Raw genomic sequence first — 15,385 nt, 5'->3', positions numbered from 1 at the left:
ATGCTTTACAATTTCTTTGCTTTAAAGCTAGAAATGTTTAGTGTGCAGTGCAATAGTGTATATAATTGTATTTGAACATTATCAGTGCAGTGTGATATTATTACAGTGAAGGTTAGAATTGGGAAACGTTTTGTTGATTACCTTCTTTTTTATTCTGGCAGGTTGTTGAAGAATACAATAAGCAAACACAAGAAATACAGCAGTTGACAAAATATCTAGAGGAAAAGAAAAATGAATTGAATAACTTTAGGCAAAGCATTTCAGAGGTAATAGCTCAAGTTATCACTTTGGTATCATTATAATCTTATTTCATTATACATTATAGAACAAATGTATGTACAGAAATAAAGGGTAACATTTCAAATTGTCTTGTGAGTGTAAACTGAGATGCGAGCTTCCCTAATCATGATGTTTCTTTAAATGCTATCTTTAAGGGAAAATTCAGTTTTTGAACTGGTTTTACATGGGTTTGTCTACTTTTAGGTCAAAGAAAGGTGGCTAAACCTCTTGAAAGGCATGATTGAACAAATTAATGCTAAGTTCAGTAAGTTCTTTAGTTCTATGCAGTGTGTTGGTGAAGTTGATCTTCATGTGGAAAATGAGGTAAGATTTATTTTTCATATGGAAGAATAACATTTTTTTGCATCACCTTTTGTCCATTTATTGCTAGAGGAAAGTAACAAGTGGTCATTTGGAGATGTTATTTTTAAAAAATAATGAACTTTTACTGAACACTTTGTGTACTGAACTTACTTACCAGTCTGATTTGAAGAAAATTGGGTCTTTATCCAGATAGATAGGACTTCACGTCTTGACTTGTGGAATAGGCTTGCAACTTACAGAGCTTGGTTAGAAGCTGTAACTCAGATTTATTAAATTAATGATTTTATTCTGCATTTTCAGCTGATTTGTGTTCCTCTGTTATCATCTATATCTACTATTATTAGGTGTTGATTTCATTCTACATGTAGTTTCTACTGGAGTGTGCTGGCATTTTGTCTGTTCTGGAAGCAGCAGTCATTGGGCCCATCCTGTTATGCTCTCAGTAGGGTTTACCTCTGAAGAGTTTAAAGCATCAGTAGAATTTAGGGAGAAATAGTAACCGCAGTGAACAGAAAAGAAGCTGGATATTTTGTTTTAAATTGATCTCTCTAGTGATGATTTCAAAACTTACATGTGTTAATGCATAGACTCCACAATAGTGAAAATTAAGACTTAAGCTTTTCTTTTTTTTGCTATTGTAAATTAACTCAAGCAGCTTTTTAAAAAATATTTGAAGTGGTAGCTATTACTCGGGGCAGAATAGTGTCCGACAAGGCTCTGTATATGAACTGCATAAAAAATGGAGACTAGTATGAAACAGTAGGACATTAAAACATGGACTTTTCTGGTCTTTTGATAGTTACCTGGAGAGTCAGATCTATTTTACACAAAACTATCTTTTAGATAAAAGTAAGTTGGCAGTGAGAACACAGAAGGAACATTAAAGCAGTTCGAAAGCAAAAGGAGTCTGGACTGTCTTTCTTAGTATCTTCTTTGGAAGGTCTTGCTTTTCTATAGCAAAGATGTCACAAGTAGTTTTAAGAGGTTAGCCAGTGGTATTGTGCCAGTGAGTAAAACTTCCTTGCTCAGGGGGATCAGTGGCAAAAATGCGAAAAGGTAGATAATCTGTTCCTGAGCTTGGATTCCTTCCCCTTTGCTGCAGCAGGGTCTTTTGCCTGACCTGTAGATATAAAGAGAAACACTCTTGAGGTAGAATTATCTTTTCTTAGAAATATTTGTGTGACACTGAAGTTCAAACCTCTGTTAGCCTGCCTTGCAGGTAACTTGAGATCTGTTGATGTCCTTGGTGACAGTAATAGAGGAATCTTGGACATTGGGAGAGATTTCACAGAAAGGGAGACTAGACATTGGAACTAACTGCGTAAGGAGGTGGTCTAGTTGACATGGTGGTGTTCAGTAATAAGTTGGACTCTATTATCTCAGAGGTCTTTTCCAACAAAATTGATTCTGTGATTCTGAATCTGTGATACTGTGTGGAACACTTGACTGGGTTCTTCCTTGATGTCCTAGCACAAGCCTCAGTGAACATTTTTACTTTCCTTGGCTAGCAGTGATAACCCTCACATTCCTTGATTTCCCCATGGGGAGTTTTGAGCATCGTTCTTGTCAGGTCTTGAACATCTTGGCAGTTGTAGAAACTGGCATTCCAAATAGTCTGGCAACAAAGGCCTGACTTTCTGACACCATCATGGCTGTGTTGGAGGGTAAATCTTTCTTACTCAAAGTTTTGCTAGCCTGTACCTTGTTCACTTTCCTGAGCCTAGCTTCAGTCTGTGCAAATGGATCTAAAATTATAGTGGGTCTGGAGACCTTAGGTCCTAGTTTTTATTTCTCCTTACATGAAGTTGTGATCAGAACAACTGAACACAACTTCAGAAATACTAATGAGTACTCTGGAGATTTCTGTTTTCTCTGAATTATGAATGTATTTCCTTGCATGATGCTTCTTTTGAATCACATCTGTTACCTGACACCTTTGCATTGACTCAGGCTGCTGACCAGTGTCACTTTACTGTTAAAGAAAAGCCAGGGTTGGAATCTTTGTGTGTGGTTTTCCTGTGTTAAGGATGAAAAGAAAATTGCTGTGGTGAATTTTGGACTGCTTGGACTTGAAGAGGTTCAGATGGAATCTTAACCTACACACCACCATCACTCCTTTGTTCAATTTGGTAGTACCATGTACCCTAATGCCCTAATTTTTTTTCCGATTAATGGGATTTTATAGGGACATTGTTTTCTTCTTTTTCTAACCAAGATTTTTTTTCCTACTGATGTTCTGAATGTGTATGAAACCTTTCTTACCAGGGATTCAGAAATGAACAGATCATTGTCATAGGGAAGGAGTGTTGTTGAAGTATATGAGTATATGAGACTTAAGGAAAATAGATGAAACAGAATTAATATATTGATTTTAAGTTGAAACTGAGTAGTTTGTAGACCCTTGTAGAATATTTGTCATAAATTTCTTCAATTTGCATGTAATTATAAAATAAGCTGTATTATGAGGAAAATGAGTCCGACAGGTACTGGCTTTTACAGGAGGAGTACGACAAGTATGGGATTCGCATCAGAGTCAAATTCCGCAGTGGCACTGAACTTCATGAATTGACTCCATATCATCAGAGTGGAGGTGAGAAGAGTGTTTCCACTATGTTGTACCTGATGGCTCTACAAGAACTCAACACATGTCCTTTCAGGATTGTTGATGAAATAAATCAGGTGAGGATCAATAGTGCAGTATTGAACTTATTACATACAGGTGCTTATGACATAGTGAAGAGAACAGTTTTGGGTTTTTTTTCCCCTTTTAGGGAATGGATCCAGTGAATGAGAGAAGAGTTTTTCAAATGGTTGTCGAAACTGCTTGTAAAAAAAAGGCATCTCAGTACTTCCTCATTACACCAAAGGTGCGTGGCAGAAAATGAAATGAAAAATTTAGTGTAGAAGATTTAAGATTTGTGTGATAATACCTCTATAAACACTGTATAACTTAGCGCTGTTTTACCTAAGGACTTTATATTAAAGGGTAACTGAGAGGATTTGTCCATTTTAAGGACAGTCCTGGCAAGAATTGAGGCAACTTAGACCAAGGCTCATGTGCTCAGAAACCCATTCAGTGGAAGTATCGTATGTTAACCACCAGTGGCTAGGGTTACCATGGAACGAGGCCTCTAGCTAACACAATTCAAACTGTAGAAAAGACCAGTTTCCAAACAAGTCAGATGACGATACTGGAGGAGGAGCAGGCTAGTGCTGCTGATGTCAGAAGAACTAGCAGAGGCCCATATTAATACAGGAAAACTATTCAAGTAATAATCCGAGACACAGAAGCTGAGAAAAGGTGAGAGCAAGGCTCCAAGAGTGCTTAATTGTACTCTTCTGTTAAAATAAAAAAATTAAAAGATAATTGACTTACTAAGTGATGTGGTGATGTGATGCCAAGGCTTGAAAGGACTAAGGTAAGTACAGTTCACCCACACCTTTAACAGAAACTAATGGTATTGAACTAGTGAAGGTTATATGTGCACCAGGGAGACAAGCAGTCAGTAGTGGGCTGGTTTTTATTAAGATACTGGGTCTGCACCCTGTTACTCACTGTTTTAGAAAATCTGGCTGGTTTATGTTATTATTTTCTGTACATATAACAGTTGAAGGGTCTGAGTAAAGCCACCTTAACAGCATTTACCTGACTGAAAGTGGGTGGAAGGTGGGTGCTGCTTGTTCCTTCTGATCTTGCTGTATACTTGCCTCCACACAGTTTCGTGGTTTCCTGACCACATGACTTCTTTATTGTTCTCTGTGTTACCCACTCTCTTTTATCTTCTTGAGATTCCCTTCCTTATTGGATCAGCTTTTCTGTGCTCTCTCCTGCTTTGAGAAGGAACAGAATGATTTAGATGTTGAAAAAATAGAGATAGCTCAACTAACTATAATGCTTCCCAAATCTAGGAAACTGTAGAAAATGACTGTCTGGGGTTCAGAGTTGTGTTCTGTTCTAAAAGTTGTGCTCATTGTCAAATTACTAAGAATAGAGATGGGGAAATGGGAGTTGTGCAGAGCTAACCAGAAGGAAGAGAATAAAAATAAAACGGGTAAAACAATCTCGGAAGCATTATTCAGCAACAAAAGACAGTGCTATGAAGAGGTGGCTGAAGGTATTACATCTTTCTGGCTACCCCTTCTTCCCACTCCCCACAAACAGGTGATGGCCACAGCAAAGTTGTAATGGCCTGTCACAAGAAACATCAGTGAGAGAGCATGTCATGTACAGATTTTAGCCCATAACAGTGTTTGAGTGGGCACATCGTTGATGTGAATCGTTGAAAGGCTGCACAGGGCAGGCTGAGAGAAAGCCAGACTGCTGTTGCAGTGCCTTACCTGCAGTTCCTGAGCCTATGCTGTATGTTACCACTTCCTAGAAAGCAAGGATGTAATCACATACTAGGAAGTGTGACTAATTGCCATTCTAAGGTAAATTCTATGTATGTACCCAGTGGATACAGGGAAAACTGTGACTTTTTTTGTTGACACCTTCCCCAGCTATATTTTTAAGCAAGCTATAGATGGGAAGGGGTATAAACTAGTATGCAGTAAAGTTGATTAGGAAAATTGTATTCTATAATTAATGGTCAAATGAGTAGATGAACTGAGTGTGTTCCTTAGAAGTGGATTTGAAAATGAGTATTTTTAATAAGAATCTGTGCTGAAACAAATTACGTTTGTTAAACATATGAATTATCACCATGTTGGGAGTTAATCCTTTTTTGGCTGTAAAGCAAGATTAGAATTCTAAACAATCTTAGGTATCTTTAATTGAAAACAGGATTCATTTCAGCACAGACAAGCATAAAATTTAGTACTTAACTGGGAAAAATCAACAACAGCATCTGGTCTAAGGCCTAAATGACTGGGGAGACAAGTTACTGTGGATAATAAGTTGAGCATCAGTTACAGGTAAATTGCTAAACATCATCCTGACCACTGCACATAACCCTACAGCTTGCATGACATCTGTCTCCTGGGCTTGTGCCTGCAAGATTTGGATTGTGGTAAGTGTCCAGCTTTGGCTGTGACCTTCAGAAAAGTAGTTGGGGGGGGCTGGAGTTACTCCAGAAGACAGCAGAGCAACTTTTAAGTAGTTTTGATTGAGTTTCCGCTAATGAAAATTGCTTAGCTTAGAGGAACACGAGGCTAAAGAGAGACATAATAATTGTACCCAAGTAAATCTACTTCCTATCCTGCCCTAGGAAAAAAAAAGGAAAACCAACTTACTCTCTCCCCATTGTGGATACAGAAAAAAAGTACTGAAACGGTTTCTTCCAATAAGAATAGTGACACATGGAAATTGCCTGAAGAATGAGTGGAGTCTCTTTGAGGTGGTTTCTAGGAACAAATGTACATCATCTGTCAGAAAGGCTATAATTCTGCCATATTGACCTTTTGAGATCTAAGGTCTTATGTAGACTTCCCTTTTTAGAAAATGGGAAACATGTACCTATTTTGACTTTGGGGTTTGTGTTTTTCACTAGCTCCTGTGGAATCTCACTTACAGTGACAAGATGACTGTGCTGTTTGTCTACAGTGGACCTTTTATGGTGGAGTCAAAAAAATGGAACACAAAGTATTTCATGAAGCGACGACGTCGACTTTCAAGGATGGCTGAACAGTGTATAGCTACAGATATGTAGCTATATATATATAAAATGTTTCTGTAGAAACATATATATAAAAATGTTTATATATATAAAATGTTTCTGTAGACCTTTTTTGAAACATTTGGCTTTCAAGACTCCAGAAGTTGTCAAAGAGGAGAACCTGCAAAGAATTGATAATTAAGAACGTGAATCTTAAAATTTACACAAATGTATGACAGATTTGAAGTGCATGATTTCTTTTTGAAGCCTATCATAGTCGTCACTTTCTCTGAAGAACTTGCTTTTTCTCAATGATAGGTTTAAATAAAAAAGGAAATTTCTTGTATTTTTCTGGTTTGTTTTTTTTTCAGTAATGCAGCATCAGAAGCACAGTTAATTTTTCTAGGTTATGCTGGACTAATTCTATTACCGTTGTTTTTTGGAGTCTGTTTTTTTTTCCCCAAAAATTGCAATTAGCTTTTGGTAAGTAGTCTTCATTTACCACAGATATGGATGTTATCTAAAGTTCCCCTATTGAAATGTAACCTTTTTTAATTAGTTCAGATGATCTGTAGGAAGAGAAAGATTTGTAAGTAGCTGAGCACTGGTTTTTATTTTGTGAAAATACACCTGAACTTAATATAAAGAATGCGGTTCTATGAATGTATTACTCTTGAGTAAATACTTTATAATCATTATTTGTCATTTTTGACATAATGTTTCATTTTGTAGTCCTCAAGGGATAAGGTCACAAAATCACAAATATTTGACAGAAGAGCTAAGAGTGTGGAAACTTGAACTCTGGACCAGGGTTTGGGTTGGTCAGCAGAGTATCCTCAACATAATTAAAATTGCGGGTCTGTCTGTCTGTCCAGTGTATTGCAGGGTCTTTGTTTTATATGTGTTCTTTGATAGACAAAATACTTTGCTTCTTGTAACCCTGAACTTTAAGGTGGTTGTTTTGTTATGTTTTTCATTTTTATTTTTAGGGAGTTGTAAAAACAGACATTGTTTAGTTTCTGAGCATCACTGTATGAAAAGTGCAATTTGCTTTCAGTGTCTAAATAAGTGAAACTACTTACATGAACATGTGTTAAGACTTGGTTCTTCTGTGGCTAGAGAGCACTATCTGTTCTTAATGCTGTCATGTTAGAACTTCATGGGATTTCTTCTTTGATTTCAGTTCCTTTCTCATGTTTCAAACTGAGGTAGGAAATAGAAGTGACTTATTTCAAGAGGATGACACTTCAGATCCTGTCTCAAAAAATTACCTCTTGTGGATACGTGGCTGCCACACTGCACAAGTGAAGAGGTGTTTGCTTTTTCCTTGAAGCCATTGACCACAGGTGCTGATTTCATTGTATCTTACTGCAATCTTAATACAATACTGTCATTCATATTAATTTACCCTAGGCAGTGTAATGAGCTGCAAAACTACCACTGTCATGGTACTAACAAATAGATCTTCAGTGTCCAGCAGCTCTCCTACCTGAGGCCTCTGAGGGAGGTCTGTATATGGAAGCAACCATTGCTGTTTGCAGTGGGCTGCACAACATGGCTGTGGCCTCCCATACACTGGGTCCTGTTAGTCACCTGCTGATTTGTGTGAGAGGTGCATCCAGAGACCTTCTGGTGTAAAAGGGAGCCTTTTGAACTTGGTAGTGTATTCAAACTTGAAAATCCACATGGAGTTGCCAAATGTAGCTGCAGTGTTACAGAGCATTCTCTGCCAGCTAACAGGCCCTTCTGTGCTGCCAGCTTCCTCATGCTTTGCTACTGACATTCAGCTCTTGCTATAAAAACCCATGGAATTGATTTCAATGTAACTTTGAGGAGGGGAGAATGAGTGGGAGTTAAGGTTAAATATACATGTGATATCCAGCTTTCCCTGCTGACTAGACAGGAGGGACATCTCAAAAATGTAGAAGTGGAAAGACCCCAAATAGTCTTAACAGCTGATGTATAAATTGAGCTTTCTCAAAAAATAGGTGCTCTGTTGTTTAGACCAGCTGAAGACTAGGGCAAAGATCTTCTTCCACCACCATCTGCAGTTCTAACAAACATCTGTCTCTGCTTATGTATTGCAACAGAGAGAAAGAGCATGGAAATTGTGACTTACTGAGAAATAAAAAGATCTTGGGGAAAAAAAAGGCATTTAATACAACATGTACTTGTGCAGGTACATTATTGTTATTTAGGAGAGATTGCTTAGTCAAAACAACAAACTACAATGAGGAGAGACCCTTGCACCACTACACTGCTTTTAACATGCTTAGATGAAGCTTAGTTTTGTAGTGGAAATAAAATAAATGTGTCCTGACGAAGTTGTTCCTGACTGGAAACATCTGTTCTCCAAGCTTTTAGAGTTAGTGAGAGATGACAGAGCTGGGCTGGGCTGCAGGATGCTTACTGAGAAGTATGGTAGATGCTCTTTAGAGGCTGGGATAGGCACCTGCTCCAGGCCTCACAGCAAGTGGTACTTAGAGTTAACACTACTAGAGGCTTTTGTCTTTGATTTATTCCAAGATGTCTTCTGTTCCTCTTGAAGTAAAATTCTCCAGTTGTCCAGTCTTTCTTCTGTTGATCTATTTGTTACCCCCACCAGGCCAGTGGGTTTTTTTGACAGGTGCACTGGTTTGGGCTGGGATAGAGTTAATTTTCTTCATAGTAGCTTGTATGGGGTTATGTTTTGGGTCTGTGACCAAGAACACTGTTGGTAATATAGGGATGTTTTGGCTATTGCTGAGCTGTGATTGCACTGCATTGAGTCCTTTCCTGGTTCTTGCACTACCGCACTAACACAAGAAGTTTATAAGAAGTTGGGAGGGGACACAGGTAGGACAGCTGACCCCAGCTGATGAGAGGGCTGTCTCGTGCTGTATGACATTGTCCTCAGCAGTGAAAGCCAGGGGAAGAAGGAGGGACATTTGGAATTATGTCGTCTCAAGTAGCCACTGTGTGGGATGGAGCCCTGCTTTTCTGGAGGAATAGCTGAACGCTTGTCTGTTGATGGGAAATAGTGAATGAATTCCCCGTTTTGCTTTGCTTGTGCATGCAGCTTTTGCTGTAGCTATTAAACTGTCTTTCTCTCAATCCACAAGTTTTCTCATTTTTATCCTTCTGAGTCTCTGGCCCATCCCACTGGGGGAGGGTGAGCAAGTGGCTGCCTGGCACTGACCTGCTAGCTAGGATTAACCCACAGTGTATATTGGTCTCAAAACATGACATTATGCCCTTCATTATTGCACCTGGAGCTACATAAAATGGTGGCAAATATCTTTGCTCATTGTGTACTCAGAAGAGCAAGTCACCTACTCACAGGGAAGCATGGATATGAGAACATGGCAAGTTAGCTGGAAAGGAATGACAGAATTCACTTTGTTGGGGATAAGGAACCATGGACAGTGGCAGTCAGAGCTGATTTTGCAAGAAGAAAGAAGGAGGGAACAGATGATAACTCAGGGTGGCAGAAGATATCCAGGAGCCTTGGAAAAGAACAAAGAGCAGAAGAGGGCACAGGCAATGTGCAACATGAATGGTTCAAAGCAAATCAGGATGATGTAATTTAAAAGGGAAAATTTGTAACCAAAGCTGTAGACTGTGAACAGTATGCAGCTTGATCTTAACTGCAGTCTATTAGCACTGGTTTGCCTCAGTTTGGGTCATGTAATAGCTTTTTCATGGAAAATAAAGGTTTTTTTGACTGTTTATTTTTGGTTTGTTGGGTTTTTTTGGTTGTTTTTGAGGGGGATGGATGTTGTTTTTTTGGTTGGTTGTTTTTTTTTGTTTGTTTGTGGGTTTTTTGTTTGTTTGGGGTTTTTTTGCATAGGTATTTTGTTTGTTGGGTTTGTTGTTGGTTTTCCTGAAGAATTACAGCATAAATCCAAAGCAAATGATCGACAGAAGGGAGTGCAAAGACACTCTTGGACACTGCTGACAGTATCAGCCTCACTTTGTGCTCCTGCAGTGATGCTTAAAGGTCTGTTCAGGTGAAAAGCCACTGATGTTACAGTTTTCTGTGGGCTGTGGTGGTTGAGGAATCTGATTCCACTTTGTGTCTGCTGCTGAGCTGAACTGTACTGTCCATGAAGAACTTTTTTGGTCAGAAATTTTGTAGTATTTAAAATACACTTTGCTGTATAAAATATACTGGCTTGGTGCCAGTATAATTAAAGTGGTACAGTCTTCAGTGTGTATGTACTTCCTTAAGCGTCAGTATGTTCATGAAAAATCATTGGAGTAAGTTATATTGGGAGAATCTCCTTTGTTTCAGTTTGGATAAATTTACAGTAAGGCTGTCCCCCTTGATATGTTTCAGTTTAAAAATGATAGCCCTAAGAAATGTGGTTTGTGAGGTATAAGAGCTGAATGTAGCTTAGTTTCTAGATTAGGCCTGGATTATCTTCTTCTGCAGTTCAGAAAGGCAAAGGTAGTGATTTGCCACCAGCATTGCACGGGCTAGTAACACAATTGTGGTTTTCCCTGGCCATGTGTTTTCTGACAGACTTTTTCAGCCTGGAAACACTATTCAAGGCCAGCAAAGCACTCATTAACAGCAGAAGAGCCCAAACTTATATGTGGTCTCTGCAGGGAGCTCTAATGCAATTTACATCTACGTCTGCTGAAACTTGTACTGTTGTCTTTCTGGCCCCTGCCCATTAGCCAAAAGAGGAAAACAAAGCCATTGGGAAAAGCTCAAGACTTTTCTGTGTACCTTTTTAGCACAGTGTGCGGAGGGCTCTGATGTTGTCTCTCTTCTTCGGTTTCTTTTTCCATGTGTTCTGAATTCCAGTAGGGTTTTCTTGTATCTTGGCATGGTGAGCTGCCTCTGTCTACTCAGAGATTCTCCTTGTGCTGTGGTTTACACACTCCAGTTCCTTGGTACCTTGTGTTTCGTTGTGCAGACACCCAGGCATTATATGGCCTAAGAGGCAACAGACAACACTGAAATAGAGACTGATGGGTTTTGATATGAAAAGCGATAGGATGTTTATCCTTGTGAATTGGAGGCCACAAGCCAGTAAAAATAGAGTAACAGTTGCAGCAATTTCAAAAGTACAAATCAAAAGCAATAGGGATTCTTCTCTCTCTCTTACCCCAAAAGCCATGAGTTGGAAAAATACAGAAAGAAGCATCTGTTAAGGATTAGAACTGATGGCGTCAAGACCTTCTCTTTTTGAAATGGGAAGATTTCCACAATACTTGTGGAAGTGTTTGAGGAGGTGTTTTAGGGGTCAGGGAGTTTCTCATTGAAGAGAGCATGACACTGAAAACATGGTAACTGCAAAATTCTTGCCATTGGGAAAGCTTCCCCTTCTTTAAGGCAGTCCCTTAAAGAGTAGCTGGGTAAGTACAGTTGTCTGGCAATTGTGAGTTCACAATTAAATTACTGTTGATGAAATTTGTCAGATGTGGCTAGGAAGTGCAAGGAGCTCAACCTGGAACAGATTGTTTCCAAAGCAAAAGCCATTGAGAAAGTAGTGGTTGTTACAGAGCTGTGATGCAGAAAGGAAACCTCACTGACTCCTTAGCCCTGGAAGAGGGAGTGCTGAACAATATTGTTCTAGACTCCTATGGAGATCAAAGTCATCCAGGTCACCCAGCAGGCAGATTCAGAAAGCCACCCTTCCTCATATGCAGCTTTCTGAACCACTCTGCAGGCATTGAACCAAACTTAAAAGACATTTTATGGCACATTTCCCTTCTTCTGTTCTTGGCAGAGAGGAAGAAGGAAAATACAAGAGACCCTCACAACCTTGTAGACATTGTGCTCTCAGAGTCAGCTGGTCTGTGTTCAGGGTCACTCTTCCCTGTACCACTGTTCAAGTCTGCCAGCACCACTGTGGTGCACCCAAGTCTTCACATGACATACAAAGTCCAGTCAAAATTTACACCGCTCCTGGCAAGACTGCTCTTGTAGAGTGTACTAGATCTCAGTGGTTGGAAACATCCTCCTAAGGCTAAAGCCTTCTGTGCACTAGGAAGATTTTTGTAGCTGTTCCAATTACAGCACTAAAGACAAATACTAGGGGTTCAAGGTGAAGAATGGTAAATTTGTAGAAAGTCTTTAATGATGGGCTTGCAAGGGAATGAGGCCAATGCCACAGCCCTGTGTCCCTTATTCCTAAAATCAATGACAAGCTAAAAGAAGAAAACCTTATGCTGAGTTTGTTTTATCTATCCTTTGGCCATCCAACCCAAGAAGAGGAAACTCCAGCTCAGCATCAAGTCAAATCTGGAGACTACTTAAAAGTTTAGTTCCAGGTGCAGATGGCATGCTTCCACCTGACTGTCTCTGCCTGCATTGCTGGAAGGTTATGTGTTCCCTTGGGTCCAGGGCTTATCCTGCAGTCATACCCTAGCACTGTTCCCAGGTTAAGTTAGTTCATCTAAGTAGTTGCTTTTAGCAACTGCAATGTCAGTGACTGTAAATGTCAGTGAGCTTTTTGGCACAGGGCTCCTTGACCTTCTCTCCTTCAGAGGCTAAGCAAATGTTTTTTTATCCCATACATCAGCAACCCTCCAACACCACGGAAAGCTCAAGGCAGCAGTGTGGCTGCACAGGCTAAAGCATCATTAGTTCAAGGAGCAGCCGTGTGAAGCAGAGCACCAGTCTGAGCTCAAAAACCACGGAGCAATGGGAGACAGACTTCTTAGGAGCTGGAGCATGCAGGTGATGTGACATTTTTCCCCCACTACAAGTTGTGTCTCTCCCTGTTGTACTGGCAGAAGGAATACCTGGGAAACAAGACCAAGCCAAATAATGACTAGCAACACTAAACCCTTGAAAGCTGGTTCATACAGTACTCAAGCCATGGATTTCATCATGTGCAGCAGGATTTTTTTGTAATCATTGATTACAAATCAATGACCACTGCTTGACTCCAATCATTCAAGATAAAGTTGGGTTTTTTTACTCCTTTTTTCTTTATTTGGACAATATATATACACATATGTACAAAAACATCTATGCCTACTTTTTTTTTCTTTTCCTTTTTTTACAATTTCATGTGATTTACAAAACAGGACAGCAAAATAACTTATAAAGAATACGAATACTGTACAAAAATAAAACTGATTAAACTGTTGGAAGTTGGTATTTTACAGTGTTACAGATCACTAGTTTGTAAAACAGCACTTTGAAGTATGTGTCCAGTCTGGGCTAAGTCCTTCTGTAAGCTGAAAACAGATCTGTAATACAGGCAATGAAAAACTGTTCAAAAAGAAGAATGTTACGTATCTATACCTTTAAAGCCATGACTTCTCTATACTAATGAACTTTCTTAACCAAGGAGAAGAGCTGTCCTAACTTCAGCACTATTAAGTACTTCCAAAATAGTACAAGTAGATACGGTATTAGAGAACCTGATTTTTCATTTCTTTTCCAACATTTGCAACACTCTTCGAAACTTAATTCAAGATGCAAAGAACTAACCTGCAGTTTGTTTTATGTGTTAAAGCCATTATTTGCTTTTACTAAAAAAAAAAAAAAGAAAAAAACCAAATTAACAAAACAGTAATATGAAATCCCCAAACCTGATTATTCCCAGCATATTGTGTTAGTGGTTAATGAATCCCATTAATCCTGTCTGCCTAATGCTGAAATACAGCATACATTACCATTTTTTCAGCAACAGGATCTTTTCACCAGCAGTGGTGACACATGTCTTGTATGTCCCATTGTCCCATGGACTGAAGTATTTCCCTCCTTTTGACTCTTTCAGACTTTGCAGGAAAAACAATGTTTCTTTAAATATGCATTCTACCCCAAAAAAGCAAGGTGGAAACCATAAATCTGGCCCTTTACTTCCATGTATTGGTTAAACCCGGTAGCTAAGTGACCAAAATATCTACATACTGATTTAGGAGCTGCTTATCAGTGGCTTCCCATTGTGGTTGACAGAATGTGAGGTTCTCTTGTATTTCACAGGATCAGGCTTTAATTTTCCAAGTGCTGCATTTATCCCACAAAATGGTAACAATCCAGACTGCAGGATGGACTGGAAATCTTGCTTGATCTTCAGAGAGAAGGAAGATGAATGTGCATGCACCTTTGAATTTCACTGGGCTACTCATGGCTACTTGTGGCTCTGACCCCACTCAAGGCAGCATGAACAGTACTGGTAAGCAGAACACTTTCTGTATTTCTAGATCAATAGAAATACCAATGCTACCAGTTTTTATTGTGAAGAACCTATACCCCTATGACTCATTTTGAATACAAGAAATTAAAGTTTGGTTTCTAAAATAAATGTTTCAAAAAGGTGAAACGGAGGTAGAAAGTGTGCTTGGTTTCCTGATGTCTTCACTGAAGAAAACACATCCCTTTTTTATTCCACAGACTGTTCAATATCCCCAATGCTTTAAAAGCAGTTCTCTTCATATAGACGGAATTTATCACAAACTACACAGGTAAAAACACAGTATGCAAACTGATTTCTAATGCTGAAAGCCATATTCAACTGTAGAGGAAAACACTCTACTTTCCGAGTTCATTTTTTATGGTTTTTTTTCTAGGAAGCAAGCTTTTTATCAGATAAAACAATAAGATACTGTAATTGCAGGTGTACTAACAAGATTTTTTATGTACAGAATTTTACAACATGACCTAAATTCGTCTGCAGTGGAAACACTTCAGGTTTCAGTGTGATTACTCACAAGATGAATTCGGCCCTAAGTCTCTGTAGTAGGGGTGAAAAACCAAACAGAAGAATGTTTCTGGAAAAAAATAATGTGTAAACAGAATTCTCCCGCCTTTATGCAGCTGAGGAGGGAAAAAATATATCACTGATAACCCCTTAAATTTCATGCTTTTAACATAAAAAAAGATTGAAATATTCAGCTAATCACCATGACTGAAAGTTTTCATTCAGTGATTTTTTGCTCCTTGTAAAGAGCAAAAAACAGCTTTCAAATAAAAGTAATACTGCCTTTATCAGCATTTGACGTGCTAAGCATGAAACAGGTGCAAAGCAAGGTACCAAGAGAAGCTTGTGTCGTAAGGAGTATTGCAACACACCTTCCATATTTCAAATTAGCTCTTGGTTTTCCCCGTACTCTAGAGAATTAGCAATCAAGAAACAAAGGAGCCCTTCTGAAGTGCTCTTTACAATAGTTTCAGGTGTTTCCATTAGCAGGGTACTCTTAAGGAAAGATCTACTCTCTCCATAAGCATACACAACTCCTGG

The 15,385-nt window shown here is 39.0% G+C and overlaps 1 protein-coding gene across 1 annotated transcript in view; it reads left to right on the top strand.

The window, feature by feature from the left end:
* SMC5 (structural maintenance of chromosomes 5) overlaps positions 1 to 9,905 on the top strand; it is a 47,053-nt gene extending 37,148 nt beyond the window's left edge. Inside the window, exons 20-24 of the mRNA XM_027752152.2 lie at positions 162 to 266; positions 484 to 603; positions 3,103 to 3,282; positions 3,375 to 3,470; positions 6,093 to 9,905. Of these exons, the coding sequence (XP_027607953.1) occupies positions 162 to 266; positions 484 to 603; positions 3,103 to 3,282; positions 3,375 to 3,470; positions 6,093 to 6,251 (660 nt within the window). The 3' untranslated portion in view covers positions 6,252 to 9,905. The remainder of the gene's footprint in view (positions 1 to 161; positions 267 to 483; positions 604 to 3,102; positions 3,283 to 3,374; positions 3,471 to 6,092) is intronic.
* Positions 9,906 to 15,385: the final 5,480 nt, after the last annotated feature.

This window comes from Pipra filicauda, unplaced genomic scaffold (genome assembly GCF_003945595.2).
Source record: "Pipra filicauda isolate LSUMZ 115617 unplaced genomic scaffold, ASM394559v2 scaffold37_size4185640_pilon, whole genome shotgun sequence".
Classification (NCBI taxonomy): Eukaryota; Metazoa; Chordata; class Aves; order Passeriformes; family Pipridae; genus Pipra; species Pipra filicauda.
This window is presented reverse-complemented; position numbering and strand designations above follow the sequence as displayed.